Consider the following 15,831-nt stretch of genomic DNA (forward strand, 5'->3'; position numbering starts at 1 on the left):
CATAGGTTGCCAAAATTTGTGGTTAGCACCACGTAACATAACGTGACGTCACATGATGACGTCATCACATGGCATCGTCGCTTGGTCAAGAGTGGACCGATCACGGAGGCAGTACAAAACCGGCTAAGGTGCAAAAAGATTGAAATGGCGATCCTGGAGGCAGTGCAAAACCACGTTAGGTGCAGAAAGCTTTCGGAGGAAGCGGGGGAGGATCAATACAACGAATGAAAAGAAAAAGAAGATGGCGTTCGCCTTCGAGTCGTCTTAGGCGAATACGCCAGGCACCCTGTGAGTTTCTTCTATGTGGAGCAGGTAGAGCAGTGTTAACTTGCCTTACATTTATTCCACCTGCTAGCTACTAGTGTAGTAGGCATAAGATTCCCACTGCCCGTCCTCCGAAACCTTAAGATATAAATGAAAGAGGGAAGGTTCCAACAGGGGTTTGTGGTCTACTTCAGGACACCCACTCGTTTTTTATGATCTCAAACTCCTCCCTGTTAAATCGTTATCCATGAAGTCGGCGACAGAGGCAACAGAAATGTAAGAATGATAGCAGCAAACTTACTTTGTAGTAAGTGTGCTTTCAGTGTATGTACCATGGTTAGTCCTGCAAAACGATGTAGTACCGAGAGAACCGCAAAGAATGCTTACCGTCGGCGACGTTCACTTCTTCTGGGTCTAGTTCAATGAGAGAGTAGGTCAGGACTGCATCGGTGGTCTTTTTTAGCGTCTCGGTTATCATGAGCTTCGCCACATCGTTGCCCTTCTCCACCACAACGACTGCAAAGAAAGGAGATTCGTTTTCAAGAGTGTCGCTGTGCTTTCTTCTTCATTTTACGCGAGAACGTTAAGCGTGAAGGGGTTCGGGCTGCACTTCCCTCCACGAATGTATCAGCTCCGCTCATGTCTGTATGTATAGCGTACATTGTCTTCACCGCGCTCCCCCACATGCTCACAGATGCACGCACGCGCGCGCTTAATACTTTCAAAGTCGTCTGTTATCTTCGGGTGGCGACTTAAGTAACATCGCCCGGTCCGAAGACGCGGTCGCAGCGTTAATAGTGACAAGTAGCGGTGTAATATAGTTCGTGCGTTTCGAGTGATATGTGCAGTGATCGCGCCTTTGCGCGGGGACAGTAGCTTTCGTGCGCTTTGGTTGGGGCGAATTGACGCGCCCTTTCACACGGAATGCGTGAACAAGACAGAGCACTGAAGAGGAAAGTACGAATGAGGACCAACAATTGCCAGACGCTAGCCGTAGGTATACCTAGTGTCAAGCCTTTTTAAGTGCTCTTCTTTATGTGCACAGTGTACTTGACATTCATTGAAACCAATTAGTCTATACGTGCTGCTCTTTGATGCGCTGCTTCTAAAGCTCATTGACCGCACACGTACATCTTCGAACGTTCTTAACGGAGCTGCGTGACAGGACCTAAACGCGCAACATGGATAATCTAAATGTTACGGCAAAGCTATCTCGCGCGGGAACGTTGCACTTGGAAACCTCATTGTAAGGAAACCATGAAGGCATCTCTCGCTGTTCTTTGGCGTAAAACCGTACGACCCATTCAATATTTGAAATATGGCAGCGAGTAGCAAATATGACACAAGTATTACAGAACGTTCGTTCATCAGCACTATCCCCTTATTCGTGTAGTAATCAAGATAATATGTGGAACAATAAAATATTACCTTTTGTATAAACAAATCTTAATGCCCACAACAATATCAATAATTAGCATGGCTATAGTTGACATTGAATTCCTAACCAATATTCGCTTTTAAGTTGACCAGCTGTATATTTAAGTAAATGTTCCACAACATGTCCCAAGAGGATTATAATTTCAAAAACGACACGATTTATTCCATCCACATGAGCAATGCGCTTTTCATTACCGACGGTAATTTTATCTCAACGTCATCCGTTGTCCAATCCTATTGTAAATTTAGGGCATTGGACAATAAATAAGCGTTAATTAATATTTTGTACTGTCCTAATTAAAGTATTTGTCTGCTTACAAAAATGTTTATGAGAGAATTTCACTACGCGACATTCAACATCACACACTCTTTTTAGAAAAGGGAGAGAAATTTGGCGTTGTTGGTATGACGTACCAACAACGAAAGAAAGAGAGACAGCAGGAAAGGCAGGGAGGTGAATTATACTTTGCCCAGTTTGCTACCCTACACGTAGGGAAAACGATGCGCAAAAAACACACGGACAGAGGGAGCCCACGGCGCATCGTCATGTGTCGTAGTCGCCCTCTTTCCGTGTGCTCTTTTACGCTTCACTTGCAGTGCGTCGCATGATAATTACATGAAAACCCGACTCTTCATATGGGAACAAGATTGAACGAATGAAATGAGCACATTAGTAAAGCTTCTTGTCGAAACCTAGCACGAAAACAGAGAAAGACGTAAGGTTATAGAGAGGCATACCACGTGAAAAAATAAAAATATACCGGGCGATGTCTGTGAGCAAGATTTCTTTAAAGGTTCAAAAGAAAACTTCATGTTGCTTTTTTCTTTTTTAAAAATGTTTTGGCGCAGGATGACGCTAGCATGGTTCGTCATTTCGACATGTTTTGTTTGTTTGTTTGTTTGTTTGTTTGTTTTAGCCTTATTGATGAGTGTGAGTGTTTGCTTAACAGTTTTTATTATGTTTAAGTTCATGTACAATTTCATGTTCACAATACTAACGCGTGTTTCAGGAATAACCTTTCTGCTGCTTCTCAGCACCAATTGTCTCGTATCCCCTTACTGTAAAACCGATCAATTTTCGAGCAGAGTTTTAGGAGCATGAGTGAAGTCTGTAGCGAAACCAGAGAAGCACGTCTTACCAAAACGCAACGAGTCCTGAGCCGTCGCGGCCACCAGAACGACCGCGAAGAATGCTGCAGTGATGGTGCCTTTCTTGGCAGCTGCCACGGTCATTCTCGCGGCAGGGTAGTGAGCCTTCCGCTCTGGGATTTTCTCGGTTAAGGTATGCCTGCGCGAGATTCACAAGTGGTCAGAGTGGACAAGTGAAAGAAATGCTGCTAGTCTCCGGTCTAGTCATTGTCACGTCTCACCGCGTGTTCGATTTTCTAGCTTCAGAATTGTTCTTGATAACTCTGTAACTGCGTATAAAAAAACCGCCCGGCTTCCTGCCGCTGTTACTAGTCGCACAAGACGTTCTACTTACGTCGATAACGGTAAGACTTCTTATATTCGTGAATTCTCACTACTGATACCTTGTACACTTTGTGCGCATCTCACAATAACCAAGACAGAGAGAGCATCTCTTCTACGCACTACAATATCAGCTGCCTGTGTGGTCCGTACCACACTACACGCTCGGTATGAATTGAAAGCTCGTTGCTAGAGAAGCCAGATGGACCAATAGTTAGGCCGACCGATTGACCTACGATCGTGGTCCCCTCTTGCCTCTCATGAACTTCATTAGGGAAACCGGCCGCAGTTTTTAAATTGAACTTATGCCGAAAGGCCGTATTGGATTCTAGTATAACGTACATTTCAGTCTGATAAGGTCGCAGTATAGTATCAGAATAAAAAGGGAAGAAAACAGCACACACACTAAGGCTTTGAGGTCGAAGCCATACTGTGAGTGCGAGAAATGACCAAGCGAAATTAGGTTTTCCATCCAAGTTATAGAATAGGCCGGTAAGATGGTTACCAGAGGAATGTGGTTCCTCGACAGCCACTTCTTTTGGACACCTGAAGAACAGAAATCATTATACCCGTTCAAAAATTTTAAAGCATACACACGAGTTTTCCCGCTAAATACACGTGCGCGTTCTCAGTCGTGTAAGTACATTGCAATATATATTCCAGCTGCAACAATATAAAGCTTCAAACTTTGTGCACTTCCCTTTTCGTCCCACACGATGTGTCGACGTGGAAGGCCCGTTAAGCTGGCACTCTGGGGTTTCTTGACGCTAAATGTTTAAGCTTGTTCATTAGGAATCTCGACGAATTTCAGATTAGTTTTGAGAAAGTGACTGCCAAACTAGCAAGGTCACAGAAGGCAGCAAAAGCTGTTTTATGCTCAGAAAATTGTTCAGTATTGTAGGCTGAACTGTAAAACAATAGTAAGAAGCTATTTTTTACCATTATATGACATTGTTTTAGCAACTACGTTTCTTTGGCGAAGTAGCATTTACAGGTTGCCATACGCTAGTGTATTTTGTATATATAGATTCTCGAACTTGCTACGCCGCAAAACAACTTCCACCGAAGGTTATCGTACCAATGCCGTCCACTTTTTTTTTTTCCTACAAACATTTTCTTTATATTAGAGCGCACTTCCTCACCTGACGTCCCGTACGACGTTCCTGCGGCAGCGTCTTGCACGCTGCTGGCCAAACCTGATTGAAGACGCGTGCGTGGTCCGTTTGCGCGGGCGGTTCGCCGGACAGCCAATCAGCGTGAAGAGACAAAACGCACTTTGTGTGCAACGTGAATCGATGCTTGGGACACGAGTGCGCTGTTCCCCCCCTCCCGCGCTCTGCCCTCGCTTTCCACGCGTACCTTCTCTCGGCGGCTTGCTTTTTGAAAGTCGCAGGCCTTTCTGCGAGACACTTGAAAGTCAATCAATTGCTGGTCGTTTTCGTTTTTTCTCGACCCACTCTCCAGATGGCGCCTCTGTGCAGACAGTGAAGCCAGCGCTGCCGCTTTTTAAGGAACCAAGGTGAAGGTCGCAGTATGAGCAACATTTGTCTTAACTGAACCTGTCAGCAGATGATGTCCGCTTTCTTTGCGTTATCGCGAAGCGTTTACATGAAGGAGGAACTTCAGTTTTGTTCTTGCTTTCGTCGTACTCCCGTTTGAGTGTTTCAGTTCCTTCACAGGACAAAATTATTGACTACGGTCTTATGGCTTGTGCTACTGAACTTCTGCGTATTTACTCAACAAGTCTTTCGGTTAAGCTTACGAAATGAAACATAGCAGTGTCGATAATAACCAATATTTTCACGAAAGTTCTGATCAGTTCACAATTAGGATGGTAAGGAACAAAGTGTTACCGTTATATATTTCATTATTTCTCTTTAGAGCGTTTCATTAATTTGTTTTGCAACTTGAACGAAAGGTTTGACTCGGATCGTGCGTTTCATGTGAGGAGCGCGAACGCTAACCTGGGTTCGTATCGTGGGATCTGCTATTCCTCTTCAAGCCGTTGGCAAGAAGAATAGATCATTATCAGTTTCTTCTCACCTTGGATAAACGAAATATTGCAAGTTTCACGAGCATATGAGGAAGTAGTTCACCTGGTTGCCTGAAGTGAAAAGGACAAGCAACACAATTTTAACGATACGTTTAATTGTTCATTAATTATTATTGGAATTTCTGCGCAAAAATTTCGTAAAAGAAACCACACTGAAACATAAACAATTAATAATCTGCGCCTCATTAACCTTAGTCACTTTATGGCGTTAAACCCCATAAACGAATCAATCGTATTCGAGGAACACCCTGAATGTAAGGGTGTTTCAGCTAAAAAGCACCAAGTATTAAAAAATTAAGCATAGGCGCTACGCATCTCCAATTAGCGCAATATTGTTCAGAGCCATATAGAGCACGTCAGAATATTTTTTCCAATCCGCCAAGCTCGGCAATTAACAAAACTTGCTTAATGAACTTTTTAAATAGCAACATTAGAGAAACGTTTTCAATAGAAAAGTTGTAGCACTTGATCAGAAACGTCGAATTTTTCAATCTGTGTTAAGATAACTCCCTTGCTTAATTTTTTTCCGGCCTTTCTTTAAAGCGCGCGAATTTTAAAAAATACCACGTGACTGCCGCCAAACGCGCGGCGCTTTTAGTGCCCTCAAATGTAAGTTGAATGAATTATCAAAAGCTGCCTGGCGCACGAAGGTCGATTGAGCAGGCTACCGGTGACTGCGATGGACGTAAGCGACAAAATGAGGATATCGTTGCAACAACGAAAAAATTCTTCAACGAAACGGCAGCCAAGGAGCAAATGCTACATGAGATCGTAGGCAGCATTTGGTGCGGCGTAGGTATTTTTTCCTTTGTTTTCGCACCAATGAAGAAACATATTGGCAGGGGCGAGGGTGACAGCGTGATGAAAAGACCGAGATAAAAAGATGCACTCACACGTGACGGCCGCTCTTTCGTAGATCTTTTGTTTTTGTTTTTTTAGATGGTACGCCCCCTTCATCGTTTAGCGTCCATCGCAGTCACCGGTAGCCTGCTCAATCGACCTTCGTGCGCGGAGCAGCCTTTGATAATTCGTTTAACTTACATTTGAGGGCACTAGAAACTGCGCGCTTTTGGCGGCAGTCACGTGCTATTTTTTAAAATTCGCGTGCTTTAAAGAAAGGCCGGAAAAAAATTAAGCAGGGGAGGTATCTTAGCATAGATTTAAAAATTCGATGTTTCTGAACAAGCGCTACAACTTTTGTAGTGAAAACGTCTCTCTAATTTTGCTATTTAAAAAGTTCATTAAGCAAGTTTTGTTAATTGCCGAGCTTGGCGGATTGGAAAAAATATTCTGACGTGTTCTATATGACTCTGAACAATACTGCGCTAATAGGAGATTCGTAGCATCCATGTTTAATTTTTTATTACTTGGTGCTTTTTAGCTGAAACACCCTGTATATGTGGCTACATCGCATGCGCCACGACAAGCTCTCGAACTAGCGATGCCGCATATTGTCACCGATTAAGCTGAGCTCTTTCTTTTCTTATCAGAGCTATCGAAGGTGCTCCAGCACATGTGACACGTGGGGCAACCATAATGGCATAAGCATTGATTACATTCTCTTTTTTTCCTTTGATTGGTGGACGTGTGCCTGATCTCCGTCCTGTGGAAGATCGATTCGAATCCGCATCTACAGTGCTCTACGTAAAGATATGTCCTGACGCTCGCAGCGAACCACAGTTGTATCTGCGTTCGCGCAGCTTGGTATTAAGGTTATATATCATATCAAAATAATTAAGCGTTTGTATTCGTTACGATCCACCGGACTCGTTGAATGCCCACTTTATTAGTGTGGCGACACAAGCAAGGAATATAAACACACGTGTAGCAGCCGCGCGCATGTGTTTGTGTTTGTGTGTGTGTGTGTGTGTGTGTGTGTGTGTGTGTGCGTGTGCGTGCGTGCGTGCGTGCGTGTGTGTGTGTGTGTGTGTGTGTGTGTGTGTGTGTGTGTGTGTGTGTGTGTGTGTGTGTGTGTGTGTGTGTGTGTGTGTGTGTGTGTCCATCTATATTCGCGTACTGTACATACGGCTACAGCCGTATTTACAATACTACAGCCGTATTTACAATATCGGGCCTTTCCTCAAGGCCCGATAGTTTCCGACTACTCCTTAGAAGCGTGCTCTTCCACCGAGTATGTATCAATGCGGTGAAGCAGCCTAGCAGCCGATAGGACCGCAGCTAGAATACGAAGTTGAGGAGATTCTTTCGTGCGAACGGCAAACGGGCGCGGCAAATGTGCTTATCTAGGAATGGGAAGTATTCGCATAAAAGTGATGTTTCTAAGCAGTCAGCGAAGGGAACGACAGTATGCAAAAGGCGAGCTAAGCTAAAAATCTCTGATAGCCAGATTACTGCATAGAAACGTCAAGCCCCATTAATAGACCAAACCTTGATTTGCCTGCTCAAATAATATGCGCAAGATATACACCAATAGGCACTTGGTTCGATATAGATTTATGGTGCCGCTTTTTGAAATATCATTGTGCAACCTGTGACTTAACTGTGGTCGTCGAAATTCTTGCTATGTCACTGTTTTCCTTGGTTTATTTTTTTTCTTGCTGCGCGTATCGAAGAGAAAAATCGGCAGAATTGACCTATTTCTTAGGCTATGAAATGTTATTTTATTTTATTTATTGGTTTATTTTTGCTGCGGGTATTGAACAAAGAGAAAAGTCTGCAGAATCTGGTTTATATTCTGCAACATTGGTTATTGGTCTGACTGGCCTTACATTGCATGGATCTCACTCCCGCGCGTAGTATATTTAATAACGCTGTCTACGTCAGGCCCACATTATTGCATTTGCGTTAGACGGCTATTAAATTATCTTCTACTAGCTTTTCGTATAGGTTGAACATGCATGCTGACATCGTTGATGCCTTTGACTTACCAGGGTTCGGCAATTTAATGCCACTGCATGGACGTATATGGTATGCACACTAATGGCTCTGTCGTTGCTCGGTTTGTCTACGTTTTGTATCACGTTGTGTGTTATCTAGCATGCTTCTTTAGCGATCAGCTAGTGCGATGAAAAATCTCTGGGGTCTTATAGGTAAAGAAAGGTGGAGTGCTTTTATATGGATCGATGTTGCCAATGCTGTAGCTTAAAGGCCAACTCCGGCGATTTTTCGGCCATGTCAAAGTAACGGTGCTTTTATGTTCCTGAGACGCTCCTGTTACGGGCCCGATAGCAGAAATACTCGGCAAATTGGAGAATAATTTTCAATAAGCAAAAAAGCGCAACACCGAAACCGAAACCCAACCGAGTGTGCTGTCTACGTATGACGTAGATGTTGTTACGAACGAACCGGAAGTCGTGCAAGGCATGCCGGTCACGCTGGCGCCGAGTATGAAAACTGTGATAGCCGGGACGACCAGCGAAGCGCCGGCCAAACCAACGCTGTCTGTCGCCTTGTGCAGAGCAGACGCTCGCTGTAGCGGCCGAAGCGCCGAAGTTAGCGGTGCCCTCGGCTGCGTCACTTCCGCCGCCTTCCCAATACTGACGTCACAGACGCAATGTTGCCTATAATTGTGGGAAGCCAGGAGGGCGTTTGCAGACAATCTTTAAAATTCATTTGCAAACAATCTGCGCATGTCTCAAGCCTGTAGTTTGGCATAAACGACGGAAACGTGCAAATGAACGTACCCAGCGAATTTCGTTGAGATTCATCGACGTCGAAAAATCGCCGGAGTTGGCCTTTAAACACAGCTTCGAACAAAGTCTGCGCGGTGTTCTTTGTGTCTCTGCATTTGCCGACGACGTCTGCAGTTACATCTCCTGTGACTTGCACACAGGAGTGAAAGTGATAACGAAGCAAGCCCTTTTGCACGTTGACATACTTAAATGTTAGGCAGACCTGTCAATTCGTTTGTTAGGACTCTGCTTCGTGCTGCTCTTTTGGGAAACAACGGGTGGTGGGACAGCGGGCGAGTGAACACTTTCTTCACAAAAACGTCACTTAAGCGGCTAACCACGGAATGCGCTCGGCGTGGAGCCCTTTTTCGACATGAAAAGGTGGCGTACCGTGAATACTGACCGTGTGACAATCGCATGGCTCCTGAGAGGCCGCAGAAAAGCTTTGAAGGGTCGCCTGTAAGCTGTGGAATTGCGCCACAGCGCCCTTGTAAGCCTTGCGCTCTGTCAAACTCATTTTATTTAACCTGGCCCGTCGTAGTATTACAACTGCTCTCAGTCGCCGCATCGAGGTCTCAAACATGTTAAAGGGACACTAAAGAGCAAAACGATTTTTCCCATATTAGTAAAGTACTCTTCACGATACCAAAAACACCACGCTTGCTACGAGAAGACGCTTAGTAAGCGAGAAAACGCGCAAAAACAAAATGTAGGTGGCGACGCCACCTTGAAGTTTCCGCACCATTCGCCGTGATGTCACATGTTTTGACGGCGGCTACTAGGGACTACGTAGTTCCTAATCGGTAAAAATGAAGTACATTGTCCTCTGAGGGCGCTATCGACTTAAAATACCAAGTTTGGGATAATTGTGTTGAGCCAATGGCGCCAAAATACGATAAATACACTTTGAAATCCGTGACGTCATGCGGGGAGATTTCGGCGCGAAATTTATAAATGAAACTTTGAACTTTATTTTCTCCTCTATTAATAAACCTATGATGGCGAAATTAACGGCATTAGAGTTCTCAGAGGACTATTTATCGACTTAGGCCGATACATTGTTTGTCTTTAGTGTCCCTTTAAAAGAAGGAGTAAAGCGAACAAGGAAACAAAAAAAAATGAATTTGGGCGTTTCTTCAATGAGCGAGCGAGAAAACTGTGCGAATGGGAAAGGGTAAATAAAAGAAGAGGGAAAGGAAAGCGGCAAACGTTTGAAACGCCTGCTCACTCGCCGAGCACTCCCAAGAGCACCACCGGGTGGTCCCAAGAACCAGCCGCTTTCGAAAAAAAAATATTGACATTCATACCTAATGACAAGATTGGTGAGAGGTACCGTGGCAAATGAAATCGCTGAATGAAATCTTGGCGGCGTTGGCGCTTGCGCTGGCCTTCTCGTATGAGTACTGTTGGGTCTTGCCCAGCTTGCCGCGTGCGCTTGGTAACCTCCATGAACGGAAATTATTCAAGATAGGCGCAGCATGATGTTCGTTCGCCTTGCCTCTGCTGTTGTTACGCCTGTTTTGTGACGTAGTGTTACACTAGAGGCCCGTGTGCTTAGATATAGGTGCAAGTTAAAGAACACCAGATGGTCAAAATTTCCTTAGCCCCCCACTACGGCGTCCCTCATAATCATATCGTGGTTTTGGGACGCGAACCCCCAACAATTATTTATTATGCTACGTAGTGTTGCGGGAGGTGTAAGGTTTTCGCATGCGTACGGTATTACAGCAACGAATATAGATATATACACTCACGTGTTCTTGTATTTCACATTCCCCCCAGACACGTATAGTGTTCCCTTTCTCTATTGTGCGCGCATTTCACTTCTTCCTCGTATTTGCTCTTGTAGTACGTGCTTGGTACCCGCATACCGAGTACGGGTTAATGGGCTCTAAAGTATGACACGTAACAATGCTTGTTAATGCGCCACACCTGCCGGCTTCTGCTGAGCGTTCACGCGATCGGGTTAAACTGCGCGCTCTACGACTGAACTGGGAAATAGAGTCAATTCGTGGGTGCGGGTCAGCCCGATATTACCTCTTTACCTCAGCTTCGGTTTTCCCGGTATTGCACTACCTCCGGGATCAGCGCACATTCCGTGCGGACGAACGACAGCGACACGAAACGCATCGATCACTCACAGCTTCGCTGTCAAAAGCCCTGAAGTGCTTGTGAGTGTTATTCAGCAAGGCTGGCTCATAATTGAAGGTAAAACTGGTAAGCGCAAGTAAACAAGACAGGAACACAGGAAGAATGAACATGGACAGGCGCTAACTTTCAACTAACTTTTATTTATCATCAACCTTCAATATGTACTCATGATAAAGAGATGTGCATGAGCACGTTGTCACATGGTCACAATCTAACCGGTTGCCAAAAAGCACGCAAAAAAGCGCGTCCACTATCAAATAATGATACAGACATGTCGCTAACACAAGCATTCCCTCTAACAGATATATAGAACGCTTCCATCAGTTCACGGGCGGTAGTATCTTTGCTCCTGCATAATATCTTAATGCTCTCGAAGGTCGGTGCACACATGCAAGCCTGGCAATGCGCAGGTAAACGCGCGTTCCCGTTATTTCTAATTGAGAGCTCGTGTTCCCTTATAAAAGTTAGTTGAAATTATAAAAGTTAGTTGAATAAAAGTTAGTTGAACGTTAGCGCCTGTCCATGTTCATTATTCCTGTGTCCCTGCCTTGTTTACTGGCGCTTACCAGTTTTACCTTCAAGTGTGCACCAACTCGCCCAGTTACAGGTTTTATTGCTCGCTCATAAGAAGCGATGTGGCGTATAGACCGCACTTCCTGACTGCAGGCCATGTAACGAGCCCCAGTCCATCAAACTATTCGCGCTTGAAAGACTGCTCGAGCATCCGTGTCATTTAGCTGAAAGGAATATCAGCGACGTTCCTAAGCTTCCAGACAGGGCCTGCAGCGGAAATTTCGCAGAGTGCATTATGTGGGTATTTTAAATAATGTTGGAGGGAAGCGATTGCAGCGTTACGGCTCGTGCAAGAGTCTCGAGCAGCATATGAACATTCGGGCAGAGCTGTGCACGTGCTGTGAAGTCAAAGTATCTTGAGTTTGAGAAGTACGTATATAGTGTCTTTTTTTTTTTTTTGACAATACAGATATTTTAAGAAAAGTTTGCCACGAGCAGTATTATTGTAGTCGTTGAGCACGATTTCTCAAAGAGGCGGATACTGCGTGGCACGAAATCAAAATAATAATCGACTAATTAGCGAAATTTTACTAATGAACCCTTAAGTTATTTGCTTTACGGTACATATTGCAATTCACAAATTGTAGTCGGTAAGCTTGCAGTGCTTATCCCGTAGGAATGAAGTCTCAGGGTGGCATGAATTTTGACGTATGCAAAAACGCTCTACTGTACTTTTGTAAGGAAACGCTGTTTTGTGCATTGAAGCAAAATGTAGCTGACACACCGTGTATTTCGTCGCACACTTCGGGAACGAATATCTTGAATCTGGTGCCACAGGGAAAATTCTTTCAAGGTGGTTAGGACCTTGTGAATTCGCCTGCTACGTTTTCTTTCTTGATGACATAATTCCAGCGCTAAATTTTGCTACAAGTACACAGAAAGACATGACAGGACGCACGCTACACTCGACGCGAAAGATCCTGGGCGCATGCGCATTCAAGTCGCTATATTAGAGGCAGTAAATTAAAGAAACAATGCTGGTTATACGCGCCTATTAAGTAATCTGTATTCATTGGCACGCCGGTTAGAATTCGCAAATTGCAATACGTACTGGAAATTAAATAATTAAAAACAACGGTTAATCAATTTTTCTTCATAAGCCGTTTATATGTCTGGATATATAGGTAATAAATGATATTAAGGTAATGTCCACCGCTTGAAGTGATTGAGCTCAAGGACAACAGGTATGCCATCTTTCACCGGTGATATCTAAAAGCTGAATTCTCTAAAAAAACACCCAGTATATTTGATAAATACTTAAAGGTTGGCTTTTAGGCAAGAAAAATGAAGCCAGTACAGACAACGTCTTCAACACGACTTTTCAAAGCATCCTGGAGGGCAAAAAAGTTGTGTCACAACAACTAACCACACTATATCATCGCCGCTTAAGGAATGTGGGCCTCTACGGTTGCCACAATAAGCATACCCATATCGTGCAGTTGGTGCAAAAATAAGCACGGTCGAAGAAGTAACTGCACCATGTGCGAAAGAATACCTTTCTACCCGAGATTTGTGGGGTCGTCCACGGTGATTACTCGCGAACTACCAGTGCTAGTTCACATTGGTTAATGTCGACTAGTGTTGGCTAATCTGAGCTAAATGATGGCGAGAAAAAGCGGCTCAGTAAAGTTGCTGCAGCAAGTACACGTGCCATGCAGTCGGAGCAGAACGAAAGTACGCCGCCATAGAGCTCTGCAGGACTCGTAATTCCAAATAATCCTTACGCACTATACGACATTTCCCGAGTGCAAAGGTGGCGCCAGCTTTAATATGTAAGCGTTTTTCGTTAGGCCTCTAGGGAAAAGCGTGTCTGTTTGTGTGCGTGCAGAAGAGTGCCGTACGAACGACAACTACGCCATTTATATATACAGTCAGCTCAAGAAGTAGCCTTATCGTAGTGCCCATATGAGATAAGAGCCCGTGGTATGATATAAACTACATGCCATAGAGGCTATTGCTGTGCTATGCTCGTTGATTGAATAGCAGTTATAAGAGTGCTTGTGCACTCTTATAACTTCCCCATCGGGAGTTTCCGCAGCGATTGTTTTCTTTTGTTTTGCGGGCGAACTGGGAGTGTTGAGCCACTTTCGTTAAACCGCGGAACAAAAGCCGGAAGGGAAGACATGTGGTCCAGCCTTCGACTCTTGTTTGTTTTTCTTTCTTTTTTCCCCGTCATAATGATAAAGACGCCGGGATGCGTTCCAGTGTCTTCCGACGCTCACCCAGCAGCAACATACTTCAGCATGGCGGAGAGTCGACGAACGCCAGGAAATTAGGCACACCCGCGTTAAGCGAACAGAGTCGAATCGGATATTAAGAGGCAGCAATGACGGATGACCCCAGCGCTGCGATAGCTCCCATTTGGTAGCAGAAGCAAAAAAAGAAATGCTACGGTTAGAAAAACATTGGCAGTCGCTCTACGCAGCGGCACAAATAAGGCACCTGTTCACAGGCGTTTATTTTTTTCTTTTGCTTTGACACATATTCTTTCAGAAATGAACTCGAGGTGGCACAAGGCTTGTCCCGCGGCAGTCGTCAGCGTGCTCAATACCGTACGTGCACGATGCGCAAGCCTAACTCCGCCCACGCCCCGCGTGTGGGCAATCGAAGAGCACCTAGCACCTCCGAGACGGTCATTACGGTAATGTGCGGCTTGGAAAGGAGCCTTGTTGTGCACGCCGTTCTTGTCACGCACCGGAGCAAGGAAGCGCGTGTCTCTTGCATGCACCACCACTCGGATCGATCGCAATCCCGTGCGCAGCGGTCGCGGCGCGTGAAGCCGCAAACTGTACACACCCTCTCCTCGACCTTCGTGTCTGCTGCGGCTGATTAGTTAGCTCCGTCGCTGTTCACAGGACCTACTCTGAGGAGCCTTTGTTGTACTGACGGCTTTTTAATTACTGGTCACCAACTGGCGGAAAGCGCAAGATTGGTAATCAAGACCGACGGTCGCCGCTATTGCGATACTAATTAATTGTTCCCAGCGCGAAATAATTTAAAGTGGCGCGCTGGTAGAATTAATCGGGCTCATTAAGGAAGGCGTGCGCAATAATTCTAACCCACTCTGATTGTAATCAGGAGCGACGAAACAAGACCGACAGAGGCGGCGGCTTGATTTGGCTGGTCGTCGCACGAGCATGCTTATAAAGACATCGTAGGAAATGTCATTAACGGACTTTGTCCCGCGCTTCTCTTTAAGCATGTTTTAAAAAATGCATCATGAAAATGAGATGGACCCACGGTACACTAAGTTCAGTGTAACGTCAGTCATGATGAAAAAAAACGTCCAACCGCCGTCGTATATGCGCTTGCACGCACACAACCTATAAAGAAATTAGAAAGGAAAGAAACGAAAGTGTGTGCAAGGACAACCGGCTACAGGTGGCTAGATCCAGCAAGGTTGGAAATTCGATTGCATTAAAGGAGTACTGACATGAATTTAAAAAATTTTCGGGTTGTTGCTCTAAATGAAAGCACGGGTGTCGAGTACCCTAAAAAGAGTGTCGTGGTGCCTGGGGATGCATTGCATATATTTTAATACCGCTTCTTTCAACCAGCAGTGTCGGTTTCGGTTTCGAGAGGGCGGCTTCATAGTGACGTGCCAAGTCTGCCCGTGACGTCACGGGCAGACTGCAACCCACGAAATATGCACCTGCTGTCCTCTGCTGTCAGTCGAACGTGGTTCATGATGGGTGACTGTCGTCCAGTGCCTCCGACAGCGATTTCTGTGATTTAGGCTGCATGCAGAACCCAGACTTCGCAAACCAAGCGAGCTGACTTGAGACGTCATAGGGCTCTCCATGCGGTGAAGCTGCCTTGCAGATGCTGGGAGATGAATACGTTAAAATCAAACTTAAATATTTATACGTGTTTCCCGGATGCGGTGTGGGGAGAGCGTTAACACTACTTGCCAAGGAAACCAAAAACGTCCGTTTTGCTGCACTTCAAAATCATGCCCTGCCCAGTGCGGTATTGGCTCAATAACTACCTAAAAAGGATAGATTACCCCAAGTCCTACAAGTCAACGCCCCCACCCCCAACCAGAAATCACCGCGATTTCCCCCAATCGAAATTCCAGAGCGCTTAAGTCGTGTAGGTCAGGTAAACTACGGCCTCAGTGACTGTTTGTATCCATGTGCGCGCACAGTGCTCGTGTTGTCTCTCTCTTTCTGTTCCCCGTTCCCTTATCTCCAGTACAAGGTAGCAAACTGGACGCTCGTCTGATGAACCTCCGTGTCTTTCTTTCTCTCG

At 45.1% G+C, this 15,831-nt stretch overlaps 1 protein-coding gene across 12 annotated transcripts in view; it reads right to left on the reverse strand.

Annotated features, from left to right (window-relative positions):
- The window catches only part of LOC119379144 (ionotropic receptor 25a), a 317,618-nt gene extending 314,660 nt beyond the window's left edge, over window positions 1-2,958 (reverse strand). For all 12 annotated transcript variants that reach the window (XM_049411884.1, XM_049411889.1, XM_049411879.1 and 9 more), the window contains exons 1-2: window positions 2,841-2,958; window positions 652-780 (exon numbers count right to left, since the gene is read on the reverse strand). In XM_049411884.1, the coding sequence (XP_049267841.1) occupies window positions 652-780; window positions 2,841-2,934 (223 nt within the window). In that variant the 5' untranslated portion in view covers window positions 2,935-2,958. The remainder of the gene's footprint in view (window positions 1-651; window positions 781-2,840) is intronic.
- Between the last annotated feature and the right edge of the window lie 12,873 nt (window positions 2,959-15,831).

Source organism: Rhipicephalus sanguineus, chromosome 1 (assembly GCF_013339695.2).
Source record: "Rhipicephalus sanguineus isolate Rsan-2018 chromosome 1, BIME_Rsan_1.4, whole genome shotgun sequence".
Taxonomy (NCBI): Eukaryota; Metazoa; Arthropoda; class Arachnida; order Ixodida; family Ixodidae; genus Rhipicephalus; species Rhipicephalus sanguineus.